This window comes from Pelmatolapia mariae, linkage group LG6 (genome assembly GCF_036321145.2).
Source record: "Pelmatolapia mariae isolate MD_Pm_ZW linkage group LG6, Pm_UMD_F_2, whole genome shotgun sequence".
Taxonomy (NCBI): Eukaryota; Metazoa; Chordata; class Actinopteri; order Cichliformes; family Cichlidae; genus Pelmatolapia; species Pelmatolapia mariae.
In genome coordinates, this window is record NC_086232.1 from 27,898,096 (window position 1) to 27,915,379 (window position 17,284).

At 40.4% G+C, this 17,284-nt stretch overlaps 1 protein-coding gene across 2 annotated transcripts; it reads left to right on the forward strand.

Moving 5' to 3' along the window:
- Window positions 1–1,328: 1,328 nt before the first annotated feature.
- rhot1b (ras homolog family member T1) lies at window positions 1,329–15,894 on the forward strand. Of its 2 annotated transcripts, XM_063476491.1 has the most exons (20): window positions 1,329–1,718; window positions 2,757–2,815; window positions 2,977–3,058; window positions 3,161–3,204; window positions 3,291–3,344; window positions 3,505–3,557; window positions 4,750–4,858; window positions 6,315–6,416; window positions 6,555–6,653; window positions 6,759–6,867; window positions 6,964–7,084; window positions 7,285–7,369; window positions 7,846–7,991; window positions 8,534–8,634; window positions 8,785–8,915; window positions 9,364–9,447; window positions 11,110–11,232; window positions 11,342–11,544; window positions 13,123–13,245; window positions 14,699–15,894. In XM_063476491.1, the coding sequence occupies exons 1-20, from the start codon at window positions 1,682–1,684 to the stop codon at window positions 14,814–14,816; spliced, it is 1,983 nt and encodes a 660-aa protein (XP_063332561.1). In that variant the 5' UTR covers window positions 1,329–1,681; the 3' UTR covers window positions 14,817–15,894. The 2 variants fall into 2 exon arrangements, with proteins under 2 accessions (XP_063332561.1, XP_063332562.1); XM_063476492.1 differs by lacking the exon at window positions 13,123–13,245.
- The last annotated feature ends 1,390 nt before the right edge of the window (window positions 15,895–17,284 follow it).

The window sequence follows — 17,284 nt, forward strand, 5'->3', positions numbered from 1 at the left end:
TGACTGAAACCAGCCCACTGAAGGAACAATGGGCTGCGAGGTCAGTTTCTTCATCATGATTATGCAAATTCTCATGACCATTGATCAACAACCACTGATCAAAGAACACTGATCATGAGTACCATTCACAGAGAGTTGGGGAATGGCTGCAATCACAGCATTGTAAGATGGCGAAAGATGTACCCTTAGACCCCCTCCTCGATTCAGAGATGGTCTTTCCCTCTTCACGTAAAATTGGGGGAACCTGCAGTCAGCTGAGACTGAAGAAGTCACTTGGATGAGTGACAAAACGTTTCTCCCACTGAAAATGCTACGTCCAGATGAACAGAATCAACTTTTGGAGATTTACTTACCTGGATGATTGAGAATGCATCAAGACGACATAAAATAGTATTTTTGCACCAACAAGGTGATTACCAAAGAGCTAGTGGGCAGAAGCATGACATATTTCAGAATAGTGTTCAGTGTGTTCTTAGAAAACTGGACATGTGGAGAACAAAAGAAGAAGTGCCAGATCTAAAAAAAAAAAAAAAGCTATCTATAGCAGATGAACCGTATCTGAAAGTCATGTTCTTAAGAAATAGGAGAAATATCCAGCAATGAACTGACACAGGATGTGAGAGATACACCTGGCCTTCAGTTGATCAATCTACCTTTTATTGAAGCTTCATCAGAAATGGTTTCAGTGGAAGGGTGGCTGTAAAGAAGCCATTCTTAAGGAAGAGAAACAGGGAGAAAAGGCCGAGGTTTGCCAAATTATGCAGGCTGGACTGGAAATCAGTAGCGAAATGTCTTATGGAGTGTGGAATCCACCTCAATGCACACAAGGGCAAAATAGCCCAAAGCATCTCAATAAACCCCCGATGTCCAAAAGGAAAACTAAATCACCCCCTGCAGTATAAGGTAGAAGTCTATTTCATAGTCTGTGTGTGTGTGTGTGTGTAAGAAAAGAAATAACTCAATCTTCTTACCATAAATCTTATTCTGTCTATGTATTACGTAGGTATGGCCGCTTGACTTAAAAAAGAAAAACAAACCATAACCGCCACTTTTAATATCTCAGACTTGCTCGTGCTGCTTTTTCCTTTCCTCCAGATAGCGCCTTTTGACCAAATTCAAAGCTAGAGGAAAAAGTAAGCTCTCTCACTCCACTCCAGTAAAAAAATATCGCAGAGCTCACACCTGTCTTAATTCAAACCCGCAGATTAATGCCGCACTTCTTGGTCAAGTACATGGGGGTAGTTTTATTTTTATTTTTTTTACATGACTTTTTTTTTAAGTGTTGCGCGAGCTCATCTCGGCTTTACGCACTCAGCTGACCCGAGGAGGGGCGTGGCCGACAGCTAGCAGCCGATGATGTTGTAACAGTCAAGTTTGTGTGGTTATCTGGCTGTTCGTGTGAGCTCTCTGCTGGCTGTGTGACAGTATGCACGGTAGAGTACAGTAAGAAAGAAGAACAGCGTTTTCGGCACCCTGGGCATCTGACGGTTTGTAGGGCTCTCTCTAACCGTGTGGAGTTTGCGTTGAAGCTGAGCAGACGGGGGCTGAAATGCGAACGTAGCTGTTAGCAAGCGAGCCAGGCCGCGGAGAAGTGGCTGGCTGTATCCTTCATCCAGACAGGCAGGAGCATAAATGTCGCACACAGACCGGTCTGCCGACGTGGTTGACGACGCCGGGGAAGATGCGCAAAGACGTGAGGATATTATTAGTGGGAGAGCGTAAGTAAGGCTTTAGATAAAGCTGTGTTTGCAGTGTGTTTGTTGACTGCAGAGTCAGCCTTTTAGTGCACACTTTGAATTGCACTGCTGCTGCCAGACAGCTGGACATGTGATGCTGAGCAGTGTCTTCATCGCGATGAGCTCTGTATTTGTTTCAGGCCACTCGTTCTGCAACTGCTTTGTGCTTTAGAGGTCTATATGTGTTATTGGAGCTTATCTTGGCCATGCTATCCCCCACTGTAGCTTTTTAGAGCAGTTAGGCAGATAATTTCCTTTCTATTATTCACCTAACCTCAGTTTACCACTTTGATGGTGCACACTCTTGATGGTATTGCAATCTGATTGCCCTAATTTCACATGTACACTACAGTGAATTCACTGCACTTTGCATCTATCTATCTCTCTATCTATCTCTCTATCTATCTCTCTATCTATCTCTCTATCTATCTCTCTATCTATCTATCTATCTATCTATCTATCTATCTATCTATCTATCTATCTCTTCTGTGTTAAACCCTCCTTGAAAGTCTGTCAGGTAACATCACAGCCTTTCAAACATCTGAATTATTGGAATGTGATGGGCTTTTTTTACACGTTGGGGTTATGTCTGTGCAGGAAGAAGTACTTTGTCTCCACACATTTTCTCAGTTTCAGGCTAAATACAGTACTTAACAGTTTGGTATATGCTCTTTGTACTCCTGTGTATTCCATTTTTTATTGCAAGAACTGTTTATTGTTATTTTATCTGATATCTGACTGGTGGTCATCTTTGAGTTTCACAAGAGGTGCATCCAGTGATTGGCAAATTTCTCTTTGCACAAGAAATGAGAGACTTCCAAAGTTGCTCCCATAAAGTGGGACATCTGGTGTCCTCAGAAATGAAGGCTAAAATTGATGGGTCACACATCTAACCTGTATTTTCTTAAACGTCTACAGAAACGTGTCTCAGTAATAATAATAGATTATGCTTATGAGTAATTAGGGTTTGCTAAACACACTAAATATGTCACTTAACTATCTCCCTCTCTCCATCTGCAGCCAAGGTGGGGAAGACCTCTCTCATCATGTCACTGGTCAGCGAGGAGTTCCCAGATGTGGTATGAATGCATTCCTGTTTTGCCAGAAACGTAATCACTTAATAACTTAATGTTACTGTACCCATCTGGAATTAAATATGCCCACTATTCACCTTATTTTGCATTGATTTGACTGTGCTATTTACACTCTGTAGCCAGCTCTAAACATCTCTGTGTCCCAGGTTCCCTATCGAGCTGAAGAAATTACCATACCGGCTGATGTTACACCGGAGAGAGTTCCCACACACATTGTGGATTACTCTGGTATTTGAAGGAACATTACTTTGTGTGTGTGCGTGTGTGTTTTATAAATAAAGAATTGGAGCATCCTTGTTTTACTTAAGCAAGCTCATCTTCCCTCCACAGAGGCAGAGCAGACGGATGAGCAGTTATTTCAGGAGATTTCCAAGGTGAGTCTGTGGATTTTGCTTTGCTCAGTGAAAAGTTTTCGGGTTCATGTAAAAGCTTAATGCTTATGTGTTGATCTGTCCTGTAGGCAAATGTGATTTGCATTGTCTACGCTGTCAACAACAAGAAGTCTATAGAGAAGGTGAGCTCCTCTGCTGCCAGAATTTCCATATTTAGTTTGTATATCAGCTGAACTATATAATATGTAAGACTCTGGTGTGACAGCATGATACTAAAGAATTGGGTGTCATGTCTCTCTGAACTGAGAAAATCTTTTATCGTATCTACTTGTGTTTTCATAGGTGACGAGCCACTGGATCCCCCTCATTACAGAGAACACAGACAAGGACAGCAGGTACGTACAGAAATATTCTGGGCTTTTGTTTTCCACCAAATATAAGAAGAGAGTGGGATCTGATTCTCGGTTTGTGCAGTTATGTGTGACAGGACAGGCAGCTGCAAAATATTAGGTCCTGTAGCAGGAAGCCAGACCTGGTAATTTTCAAGTAGTGGTTAATGTAATGACCTACACTCCCGGGATGATTAATGTTTTTTTTTTCCCCTTACAGTGTCTTCACTCTAAGCAAAAAGCAGCAGTAGAAGTGTCACATTTCACACAAGCAGATTCACCAAAAAAAGAACTGATCTGTATACTCACTGGTCACTTTATTAGGTACACATTGCTAGTACTGGGTTGGAGCCAGTCAGAACTACCTTAGCTCTCCCTGGTGTAGACATTCCTCAGCGATTTGCATCTTGACATTATGGCGTCACACAGTTGCTGCAAATCCATCATGTGACTCCTCCCTTTCACCACATTCCAAGGGTGCTCTATTAGACTGAGATCTAGTGACTGTGAAGCTTATTTGAGTGCAGTGAACTCCGTGTCAAGTGTTCAAGAAATCAGTTTGAGACAATTTGAACTTTGTGACTAGAAGCAGCCACCAGAAGATGTGGCCATAAAGGGATGGACATGGAAAAATACCCAGGTGGCTGTAGTGTTTAATCGATGCTCAGTTGGGGCCTAAAAGTTTGCCAGCAAAATTACCCTCACACCTTTACATCACCGCCAGCATCTTTGGTCAGCGCTTGCTGTTGTTTATGTGCTTTATAAAGTTGGCTTGACTGGCTTGGCTTATTGTTGCCTTTCTGCTGATGTTTGAAACACTGGTAATTCTACTCTGACCTCTTGCATCAACAAGGCCTTTTCATCCAAAGATCTGCCACTGTTTTCTCTGTAAACCCTAAAGATGGTTGTGTGGGGAAAATGCCGCAAACTAGATTCACATTTTCCGAAATGCTTAGGCCAGCCCGTCTGTCAGAGTCACTCAAATCACGTTTCTTCTCCATTCTGGTGCTCAGTTCAGCAAGTTATCATGAACATGTCTGCATGCCTAAATGCATGGTGTTCCTGCCGTGTGATTGGCTGATTAGACATTTGTGTTAAAAAGAATTTGAACAGGTATACCTAATAAAGTGGCTAGTTGGTGTATATCAAGCAGTTATTGTCTGTTAATCAATTTGCTTTGTGGTGTTTACATTTTCAGGGTTCCTCTGATCCTGGTGGGGAACAAGTCTGATTTGGTGGAGCACAGCAGCATGGAGACCATACTTCCCATTATGAACCAGTACAGTGAGATAGAGACTTGCGTTGAGGTGAGACAGTCACCACTCTTCTTATTGCTGCCACCATTTCTCAACAATAACACACAGAATGGCAGATTGCAAGAACAATCATCTGCTTAGATTCAAGTATTTAAATAGTTTGCCTCAGACAGTGGACATCAGTACATTCTTCTATTTTGTGCTGAACCTAAAGAGGAAGAAACACAACAGAGTTAATAACAATTAATTCCAATGACCTTTGTGCAGAAACTTCTATCTTTACAGGAACAAAGAAGAACAGCATTTCTTTCTCTTAATAATGACATCCACACTTTTTTTAGCCATTGTTGCTTTTAAGGGATCTTAACAGACATGTCATTTAAACAGTTAAACAATTAAAGTCTTGTGGATGTTAATATAGAAACAGAGTTGCTGCAGTGTGATTGGCTAACTTGATATTTAAATATAAACTAGGGAGGTTAACAGCCTAAAGATAATCTTTGCCACTTACAGTATATTGACTATTGTTGTCTTGCTTGTAAACACTGACCTAATTTGGCCTGTTGCATTTGTGTGAGTGATGCCTTTCGGTTCCCTTTTTTAATTCTTCCTGAAAATAGTGGTATTTCTGCATAAGTATTTAAAGCTAGGAAGTCAAACAACTGTAAAAGGTCACAAGTTTAAGCCATAACCTGTTTAGAACTTTGAATTCAGCACGAATTCAACTCCTTGATATAAAAAAACAAAACAAAAAAACCCCTCACCAGTTTCTACAGAGTTTGCTTTCCACTGAAGTTAGTTCAGCACTACCTCCTGACACCTGTGGTTTTTTTCAGACTGTTAATTGGACCAGGCCCGCCGCTCAGACAGATCACGTGTGTTAATACCCTGTCTGGCAACTACTTAGTCACCAAAATACACACACACACACACACACACACACACACACACACACACACACACACACACACACACACACATGTCTGGTTTGCTATCCTCGTGGGGACATCCCATTGACATAATGCTTTCCCTAGCCCCTTACCCTAACCCTAACCATTAAAAATGAATGCCTAACCCTAACCCTTACCCTAAACCTAACCATAACCTAATTGTAACCCTGACAGTAAAACCGCATTTTGAGTGTGAAAATTGCTTTCAACCCCAAGGGGACCTGGATTTTGGTCCCCACGGTGCAGAAAGTCCCCACCAGGATAGTAAAAGTCAGATTTTGGTCCCCACCAGGATAGTACGAACCCGTACACACACACACACACACACACACACACACACACACACACAGGTAGGTAAACAGGGATGACCCTTTGCTGACTGGACTGTTTGCTCACAGTGCCACATATAATACTTATGAGATCAAGAAGCCTCACACTGCATATTAATGGGGCTTTCAAATGAACCACTTCGATACCAGAACTGCATTACAGCACTGAACAGAGTGTCTGTGTGTGTGCACATGTGTGTACGCTTTCTTCTTCCTTGTTGTTTATAGTGTTCAGCAAAGAACCTGAAGAACATCTCAGAGCTTTTCTACTATGCTCAAAAGGCAGTTCTCCACCCCACAGGTCCCCTCTACTGTCCAGAGAAAAAAGATGTAAGGATAAATGTACACTACATGACTCTTGAGCTGTTTAGTGTTCTGAGTTTGTTTTGAATTAAGGGCTGGATTTGAACTCTTAGCAGAACCTGATTTTGTTTAAAGAACGTTTGATGTGTGTCCATAATTTTTCAGATGAAGCCACTTTGTGTAAAAGCTCTCACTCGAATCTTCAAAGTGTCAGACCTAGATAACGATGGTAATCTCAACGACAACGAGCTCAACTTTTTTCAGGTAAACTGGTTAAAATAGAATTTGCAGGCGGTCTTTATTGTTCTCTCCTTTCGGTGGGAGACAGTGAGCTAATTCAAATAACAACATTTGCCTGTCTGCCCATAGCGGACGTGCTTCAACACCCCCTTGGAGCCTCAGGCGTTAGAGGATGTAAAAAATGTGGTGAGGAAGAATTTAATTGATGGCGTGTGTGACAACGGCCTCACTCTTAAAGGTAGGAGTGATGGGACGTATTTCTGATGCTTATGTACATACAAGCTCGTCTCACAGTGGGATTCCTGAAATTTATTTATTTTTTTTTCCTCTCCAGGATTTTTGTTTCTCCACACGCTGTTCATTCAGCGAGGACGCCATGAAACAACCTGGACAGTACTCAGGCGATTCGGATATGATGATGACCTGGAGTTAAATCAGGACTATCTCTTCCCTCCGTGAGTTTTACTTTGACATCTAAGCAACTAAAATCTGCTCCTGCTCTTGCACCTCATTATATTTCCATTTGGCTGTTGGTTTGTGGCACTCTGTTGAATCATTTCCTTCCTTATTTGCTTGTTTGATACATTTTTTAAATATGCTTGCATTTATTTTATGTGTTAAATATGAATAAATGTTGTTATTTCTCCCTCTCTAGGTTGAAAATTCCCCCGGACTGCACTACTGAGCTCAACCATAATGCCTACCTCTTCCTCCAGAGCGTCTTTGACAAACACGATAAGGTACAGTCCTGTATATCTGGTTCTGTATTTACTTTGGCCTTCACCCTGATGAGACACAAACAAGAAGTTGCTGAGTATTCAGCATTTAGGAAGGCACTTTCCCACAGTCAAGTGTGACCACCTGCTGAGGTGTGATGTAACTCCTTGCAGCTGAGGAGGGATTGGCAGGGAGAATTAGCCATGAGGTTAGAAGAGTCAAAGAGTGAAAGTGACAGCTTGTGTCAAGATCTGCTTTCTCTCATAGTGATTAGTGTCCCGCTGTGAATGTGTGCCTTCAGTCTGTCATGTTTGTTTTCTCAGGTAGAAATGACAGACAGCCAGCTTAGTCAATTCTTTTTCTGAAATCTATCAAACTAGAGCAGTTTGTTCAGTGTACATTCACCCACAAAATCCCACAGGAAATTATTCCTGCCACGAGCACCCTGTTCCTTATTTAGGTGTAGCTGTACACAGTAACTGATCCTTGTGTCTGTTAGGACCGTGACTGCGCCTTGTCACCAGAGGAGCTGAGGGACTTGTTTGATGTTTTTCCCTACATGCCCTGGGGGCCAGATGTCAATAACACAGTTTGCACTAATGACCAAGGCTGGATCACCTACCAGGGGTATCTCTCACAGTGGACGTAAGTAGGCATTAAACTGGTGTCCATGTTTATATGTTTCTGCTTGTTGAATGCTCCGATTGACTGATCAGCCACAACAGTAAAGCCACTGACACTTGTACAGAAACCTTTGAAACTGGCATTTACAAGGACACAGTGTAAACCAAACATATCCCTAAAGTAATGTTCCTCCCCGGTGGCAGTGGTCTCCCACTTCCAGTGCTTTTCACCACACTCTAAAAAGCACTGACAGGAGAGAGCATAACAAAGAGTCCAAAGTTTTCATGTGGCATCCAAATTGAGTAAGCTATCTGCAGGATCTGTCAGGGAAAGCCCAATTAATGGAGGTCCCACCCCACAGCACTTGCAACCCTACAGCCAAATTCTGATACAGGAAAGTCCTGTGTCCTTGCCCTGATGGGTCAGGACAATTCAGGGACACAACAAAGAACTATTAAAATAATAAACTGCTAATTTAATATCGTTGTTTAAATATAAAATAATATTAGTTACATTACTGTATATGAGTTCATGTGTCTTAACTTCAGCTGCCTTTTGTTCAGGTTAACAACTTATCTGGATGTCCAAAGATGTTTGGAGTATTTGGGGTATCTTGGTTACTCAATAATTGCTGAGCAGGAGTCCCAAGCTGCAGGAATTACAGGTAAACTCTACCATGTAATCCTCATTTAATCACAATAATCCTTGTTTTAAGAACAGTTAAATGGTGTAGTTGACTCTGTTGGACTGTGCACAGCAGCTGTCTGAACTGATCCTCTGGTACTTGTGTTTGTATGTGGTTTCCTTTCTGCAGTGACCAGGGATAAGAAGATTGACCTGCAGAAGAAGCAGACCCAGCGCAGCGTCTTCCGCTGTAATGTTTTTGGAGACATTGGCAGTGGCAAGAGTGGCTTCCTACAAGCCTTTCTGGGTAGAAACCTCATGGTAAGCAGAACTAAGCACCAGCTCAGCCATCCACTACACCTGGATATAAGAGTGCGGGTGCAACTTTTGCAATGCTGTCAGCATTGCAATAGCTATAGAATGAGCAGTGCACATAGGCTTGCAGTCGCATATTGAAGAGGTGTTCAAAAAGGTGTTTTGCATGTTTAAGTGGGGTATATTATGTGAGAGGCTTAGATTGGGCTGCCTGAACTGGATTTCAGGCTTTGCCATAAACATGTTTTGCTTTACCCTGACTGAAACCGTGTTTACTCTGAGACACAGCAAGTATAAAAAAAAAAAAAAGTTCCAGTAAAAAGATTTATTTAAATGCCTTAACTCTGTACATTTGGGATTATGTCAATATATATTTTTTTGCATTGCTGCATGTATTGAAAATGTCATTCACATCATGTTTTAATTGACGCCAGATCCTCTTCTGTCTTCTCAGCGCCAGAAGACCATTAAAGAGGAGCACAGATCCTACTATGCCATCAATACAACCTATGTTTACGGCCAGGAGAAATACCTTCTTGTGAGTATCAAACACACTGCTTTAATCATTAATGAAAACACATGACGGCACATATATCTTCTATCCTTGCAGTGTGGACACTTTCTTCCAGGCAGATTTTTTTTTTTAAACATAAAGTTACTCTAATTATTTCTCAGATTGGGCACTTTAATGTAGCTCCTATACTTTTATTACACATTATATATGTGCTGACCTTCAGTAACAGTACAAATGTGTCTTGTACGTGAGGTTGTCAACTGTGATCCATGAAGGCCAGCCCAGCTTGAGGTTGGCTGTTCTTAGCACGCTCTATGTAAGCTTCTTATCATGCTCGCCTAATGCTTTTGTCAAGCCAGCATTTGTACTTGCTTAACAAAGGCATTAGCACTGCTGTGCCTATTTTGACAAAGTGCAAGCACAGTGCATGTGCTGTAGGGATACAGAGGAACAGTTGTTGTAAAGTTGTAGGCAAAATATTGAATACCATAGCATACTGGCTACTTTTAGATGGCAACATTTAGCAGATGAACCTCAGTAGTTGAAATGGTATTGATTTGCACATTGACTGCACTGTTTGTTTTGACACTGGTTAAAGGACCTTTAAAAGGTTCACCCTCCAGGGTGGATTCCACTCCCTCTGTCCTGGCATCCATAGTGAAGCACAACAACTCTGTTTGTCTTGGCACTTATAGACAGCTGGAGAACAAATAATTCATGAGTGTGATTCACTCTGTTGTCCTTGGATGGTTGTGTGCTTCTCATCACTCTGGTTTTCATCACTGTGGGTTGGTTTTTAAACTGGTTAGATACTTACTGTACAGTAGTTAACTAAAAGTAAGTATCTATCTATCTGACTTTGACCATTTTTCCCTCTGTAATGTCATGTGCTTGTGCACTTCTGGGTTGCACTGGTTCTGCTTACAGCACAGCTGCTATTTTTAGATTGCTCCCTGTACAAATTCCTCAACTTGTGTGTCTGCAGTTTCATCATGGACATCAAACCTGCACTGAGACAAGACATCAATGTCTGTGTTAAACAGAAACAACAAAGGTCTATGGGGCCCTCTGGTGATCTGGTCATCAGATCTGGAGCACAATGAATGCTCATTTTATTCGTTTTTTTTGTTTTGTTTTTTTAACTCAGACTTGGTTGCACTCATGAACTTGGCTAGCAGGGTAAGACAGGGACACACAAAGTTGCTGGTCTAAGGGAAACCAGCACTGTGTTTGTCCCTCACCAATGCACTGAAAACACATTTTCTTGTACACTTCTCACTGTTTACAGATTTGTGTCCCTGCAACTTTTACCCTAAAATGAAATTCATTCCAAGAGTCGCTGTTTCCAAACACTAGATGAACTCCAACACACATCCTAGACACACAAATTTTAAAAACTGGAATTCTAGGAAGCAATTGAAAAATGCCAGCAGCACTGCCGAATGAGATCACATTAAACTGAGTCAAATTAGCACAAACTCAGCATCTAACATGAAGTCCACACACATTCTACAAGCTATTTAAGCAACTGTGACCACTAGGGATGTGCCACCTTGAAGTCAAATTAAAGGAACTAAGGTTCAAACTCAGCTGTGTTCCTCTAGCTTAGTGGATTTTAATTAAGAGATTTAGAAAAGAGAGTATTTCCACTTTAACCACTTAATTTTAACCACCTTACCTCTCCAGCTTCACGAAGTGTTTCCTGACTTCGACTACCTGTCTGACGCTGATCTGGCCTGTGACATCGTCTGCCTAGTCTATGACGTCAGCAACCCTTACTCCTTTGAGTACTGCGCCAAGGTTTTCAAGGTAAAACTGTTTTTAGTGTTCACACTGTACCAAAACACAGATGTTTGTCCACTTAAAACAAAAGACCACCACAACCATAATCATTCATTAACGAGTCTTTCTCCTTCAGCAATACTTCATGGACAGCAAGACGCCATGTATGATGATTGCAGCAAAGTCAGACCTGCCAGAGGTCAAGCAGATGTATGGCTGCAGTCCTCTGGAGTTCTGTCGGAGGCACAAGATGCCCCCGCCTCAGTCTTTCACTTGTAACGCAGCCTCAGCACCCAACAGAGACATCTACACCAAACTTACCACCATGGCTATGTATCCGTAAGTATGCAGAAATTTGAAACATCAACCTGACTGTAAATGTAATACTTTGTAACGAGTCACATTTTCACATTAGATTCCCGAAAGGGTAAAAAGGTAACTAAGAACATAGTGAATTGTATTTAATTCAGAGAAATCCAATTATTTATTAGTGCTAACTGAAGTTAATCCCACTTAGCTGTCTTGTCTGTTATTGGAGGGCATTGTCTGAGTTTTAATTGAAGTGCAGCTTTAGTTTTGCAGCTCTGAGATGAGCTTAGCCGACAAATTAGAATGAGAAGATTTGTGGAAAATATGTTTTTGTTCATGATATCCTGTTTTTATTTTTTCTATTTATATATTGTTAACCCTTTAACTATGATATAAGGATATGATGAGCATAAATCATCACCCAGAAGAGGAAGATTTTTATGCATTTATTAACTGCAGCTGTAATCTCATAGCTTTCTTGTTTCCTGCAAATGATTACATAAATCCTATATTATTTATGTTTGGTAATTTTCATTAAAGCTGTTGGTGCTGGATGAGGTTTTTAACACAATTTTATAGCATTCTTTATATCTCCCTCGGGTCTGGAAATGCGGACCGACAATATAGTCCTCTAAATCCTTCGCTCTGGCTCCAAACGAAAGTTTTAGAGGATGTTGTGGTCTGAGGTAATGAAGTAGCTGAGTCACAGTTCTCGTTTGCTGCTGTAAAAGGAGGCAACTTTTAAAGTTTTAATTGTGTTTCCTGTAGTCCCTGAGGATTTTCTGCCCTTTAAGACCCAACTGTAGAAGTAAATCTGATGAATCATAGAATACTTTTTCCTCCCCACATGGTTAACATTAGCACAGTTGACAGTTTAAATACAGAGCTGTACTCTGTGTAATTTTCCCGGGTCCCCTCTGGGGATGCTCCTGCTGTCTGAAAGTGTCAGTATTTGTCATCATGCGCCTCACTCGACACGCATTAATGCACTTCACTGGCCTCTGGACATGTTGCTTTTAGTCTGATGCCACTGTGTTTTCCACTGTGGATACACGGGCCTCCTGCTGAGCTGTAATAGTGATCTCTCCCTGAGCATCACACTCATGCCATCAGTCAGGCTTCACTTTACTGTCAACGTAAATCACCTCGCTGCACGTTTTGCTATTATATGATTGCACAGAGACTTTAATCTTGAGGAGGTCAACTTTATTGTCTGAGATTCAAGTGTTTAAGCTGGAGGCGCCTCCATGGCCTTTACTAGTGAAGGTTTCAGGTAGATTGAGATTTGGTTTTTTGTTTTTTTGCTTTTATCAGTGTTTCTGTTTTCTCAGGTTTCTTAAAAAGTCTTCCATTTGCTTGAATTTTCTTTTCTTTGTTTTTGTAGAAATAATATTTAAAAGATCAGGATATTAGGTAACATTTTCTTTTTCTCTCAAAAGGAGAAACATTTAGCCTTTTATCAAGCTGCTTCTCTTGTGATCTGAACTACACTGGAGCCTTTTAATGGTGGCGGCCTCTTTCAGCTTTTAACTTTGTTTTTGTTTCCCTTGTGTTTGTCTGTATGTTTGTCGGCGTGTGTGCGTGTACGTACCCTGTGTCTCTCCTCAGCCACGCCCGGCTGCGCTGCATGTGCACTTGTAACCGGTGCACATTCTGCTTGTGTCAGAACTTCCTCAACTCTGAGCTGCTGCAGACGGTCAGGGCCAAACTCTACGCTGTCGTACTCCGAAGGTCTCTTACAAACTTCTCTCTTATCTTTGTTGACGTGTTGGCGTTTATCATTTTTATGTTTTTCACTTTTTCATTCTTAAGCTGCTTTTTTTTCTGTGGCATCATCATTTGTAACACAGCAGCAGACCCGGCTGGTTGCACCAAAGGGACCAGTTCTTTCCCGTTAATTCTTAATCGCCAAATTCGAGGATGGTGAACCTTAACTCATCCATGCAAAAACCTCATATCCTCATTCCTATACAAATGTACAGAAAATATTTGATTTGCTCAATATTAGTAACTTTCCTTTGGAGCAACATAAGCCTTCAGTGTTGCTGTAGATCTGTTTAAATGTTTCTAGCGGCATACATGATGTTTGCTTCTGTCTAATCTGGATTTGTTGAAGTTCCAGCCTTTCATACTTTATTTCCTATACTGCATTTATATTTCTATTCTGTAATGAACTGTTTTTTCAGAGGCCATTAAGTTTACTCCCTTTCCCTCTACAGTCCTTTTTAGTTGTCATCATTTTGCTCATGCTTTTTTTCATCTCAATCTTGATATTGCTTTCTTTTTTATAAAGACTTCATCATCATCATTTTTTTTCCCAGTGTTTGACTTCAATCTCATTGTCATTCTGTTGGTATCAGCTTTGCATATGTCACTGTGCCTCAGCCGTCTCATCTAACAGAGTTGTCACAACTCATTTCTGGTCTCGCTGTCTCATGCATCCGTAACTATAAACCTCTAAGTCCCTCATCTGTTTGACTGGCTTTTGCTTCAGCGTCTCAATATGTCACAGCTCTCTGCTTGTTCTGTCATCCGCTCATCAATATTTTCTTAATGTTCATTTCCATGTGATCCTTCTTTACAACTAATGTCACTGCTTATTTGATCTGTTTGTCACTTTTATTGGAAAGTTGAGAGCTAATCGGGGAAGAGAAATAGTTTAATTTTTGTTTCGATGTTAAAGAGGATGAGATGTCTGTGAGTCACTTCTGTCCTAGTAATGAATTATCTGTGATCCTGTTCACACTTAGTTTTAAAATGCATCATCTTGGGTGATCAGTCACAAGCTGACGGCGTTAAATCCAGATGTAATAAACCAACAACAACACACGAGTCACTCAAACAACCTGCCCGGGTTGTCTGAGAGAAACTTAGCCGCATGTCTTTTGTAATGTAGTTAAATCAGTTTAACTCAGTGGTTTTTCCCGTGCTCATCCACCACAGGTGTACCGGTCATATAGTCAGTAAGACAATGTGAACACAAGAGTTAAATCAGACACCATCAATACAAATGATGGAGACAAATGTAACTCTGTCTTAGCTGTTTTAACCCAGTCGCACAAAAATAAATTTTAAAGCCAAGTGAAAACAGGGTTATATGATATATGATATAGAAAATCAGTTTGTTTGTTTTTTTTAAACTCTTTACATCTGTCTCTACACTCTGCATCCCTCTATTTAACAGACACGTTAGCCAAGCGGACCTGAAGAGCTCGACTTTCTGGCTGAGAGCGAGCGTTGGAGCCACGGTGTTTGCAGTGCTGGGATTCGCCATGTACAGAGTGCTGCTCAAAACGCGGTGATCCTTCAGCATTCAGTCCAGCCCTCACTACCCGGGGTACATAAAGGATAATTTGACCAGTTGGAAGTTTTGATTTTCCTGAATTAACTTTATGGAAAATCACTCATAATTGTGTTGTTTAATACGCCCCGTTTAAAAATAAGAGAGAGATATGTGCAAATAAGCAGACATTTAGTTTTTTTTGCATTTTCATTTCTCTGTTTCTCTTTGGGGACGATGCAAAGAAATATTTAATTTTCTACCAAAATGCTAATTTGCTCAATCTGTCCTGTGCAAATAAAGATAATATATTTATATGAAAAGAAACAAGGTTAAGCTGCTGGTTAGTCATACTGAGTTACGTAAAAAGCAATTTTTTTTGGTTGCTTGCTGATTGATATGATGAACAATTTAGTGTCACATTCAGTACAATAAGGTTTGTGATGTGTAACATATGCAAGTAATTCTTTAGAAGAAGATGTAAATACTGTATATAGCGTAGACTGTGTGTACGTTTGATTTGTTTGTGTCCAAAAGGCCACGTTTGAGTCACATTTCAGCACTGACTGCAGAGCTATTAACAGCACAATCTTTCATCATTATCACCTGGCAGAAATTAGGATTTCCTTTAATGGCCAAATGCCTGGATGCACATTATTTTTTTTATTTTATTTTATTTTTTAAATGTTTGCTTTATTTTTTTGTTGCTACCTGAGAGGATCAAGATTATATCAGTGGAAGTGAATGTGTGAAACGAAAGGTCTGCTGCGCTCTCTCATGTCTTCCTATGTTGGTCACTTTCCATTTGATCTGTATGTATGCAAGTGTTTGTCATAAAGTTTGCATGCTTCAAACTTTCTGATGACAGGTTCAGTGTTTTAAGAATTACTGTAGCCCGACATCTTCACAGCTTCTCCTCATTGCTTGTAAAGTCCCCAAAATCGAGGACTCACCGATCTCTCCTGGTTACAAAAGGTGTAATAATTTTCTCTAGATGCTCATTTTCAACCAAATGCAGCTACTTGCTTCACTGCTTGGTTTCTGTATTCATTCATCCCTGCCTTTCCAAGAGTTTACATTGAATAAATATATCTGAACAATGTGGTGTACTGGAATTATTTTATTGTGTTTCAGTTCAAAGATTTTCTTTTTTTGAACGTTGTTATCTCCAGAAGACTCCGTTATTTATACACAACTAATTAAATTATTGAAAAACAGTAACTTCTTTATTCATGCTTTTATATTCAGGATGTTTACTACACTCTTAACTTTCCTCTTGTCCTCTTCTGGTTGTGTCTTTCTCCAGATTATATTCTGTATGCAACAATTTGGAAATAAGGTTTACCTTAACACAAGAGGGCAGTGTTGCTCCATCAGTGGCTAAAACCAGATTGAGCCATACAGTCTGGTTCTGACTCAAGCCTGTCCATGTTTTTATATATATATATATATATATGTACACAAAATTCCAAGCCTAAGGAATATTACACACTTCTGAATAAAATTATATTATACATTATTGTCCCACTATGGTGTTGTGGTTATCGAGATAATGTCTTGGCTTATTAAATCCAGTTTTGCTCTTCAGCAAATGGTCCTCTCCCTAAATTGAGAACAACTCATTCTGTGCAGTAAAATACAAGTTAGAATTAGTGCTCATCATTCTGACTCATTTATAATTCAACAGAATTATAATAATGAAAAATCTCTGCAGGCTTTTTGATTTGGACTGGCTTTGGTGAAAAATTTGCGTATTTTGTGTAACTATTTGGAATAACTTCATGAGGAATGTGGTGGAGGGCTTTATCTCCCAGAATGTTTTAAAGCAGGACCCAGTACTGTGTTATAGTAGCATCTCCCTACACCCCTGAAGGGGCTCAAACTGAACCATAATTTATCCTAGATTTATTAAATAAGAGATGCTGAACTTCTGAAGTTATCTTCCAGACCTCTGGAAAATGTATAAATCCTTTGAGATGTGTTTGGCGTCATAAACTGCATAAGGACACAAACCAGAGGATGCTGGAAGTTTCTAAATAATGAAGTAGAGCTTCTTGGTGAATTTGATCCATTGCAGATGACTGAACCCCACAGGGTTAATTTCACAATACACAGCAATATCTCATGCTGTATGCTTCATCAGTTATTCCCTCAGTCATCCACTGTGAAATGTTGGCATATCTTAGCCCACTGAAAACTTACTCCATTTAAAGGGAAACTTAGAAATCACTTCTTGTCTTTAGAGACTACTTTGAGACAGCCTTCCTTTGACTGCCTTTTCTGGTTGGTGTCTCATCTTCATTGTGGAAGGTACTTTTCTATGTCTCTGTGAACAAAGCTCGATGTGCTGTCTTTTTGTCTGCTGCGGCTCTGCAGAGAGCGCCAGTTATTGCTCTCTGAGAAACTTGAATCGTGAGAAAACCTGTCTTTGCTTAAAATAACAGCCTGACTTCTTACACTCTAGCTGTGATGTCTCCTACTGAAAACCTG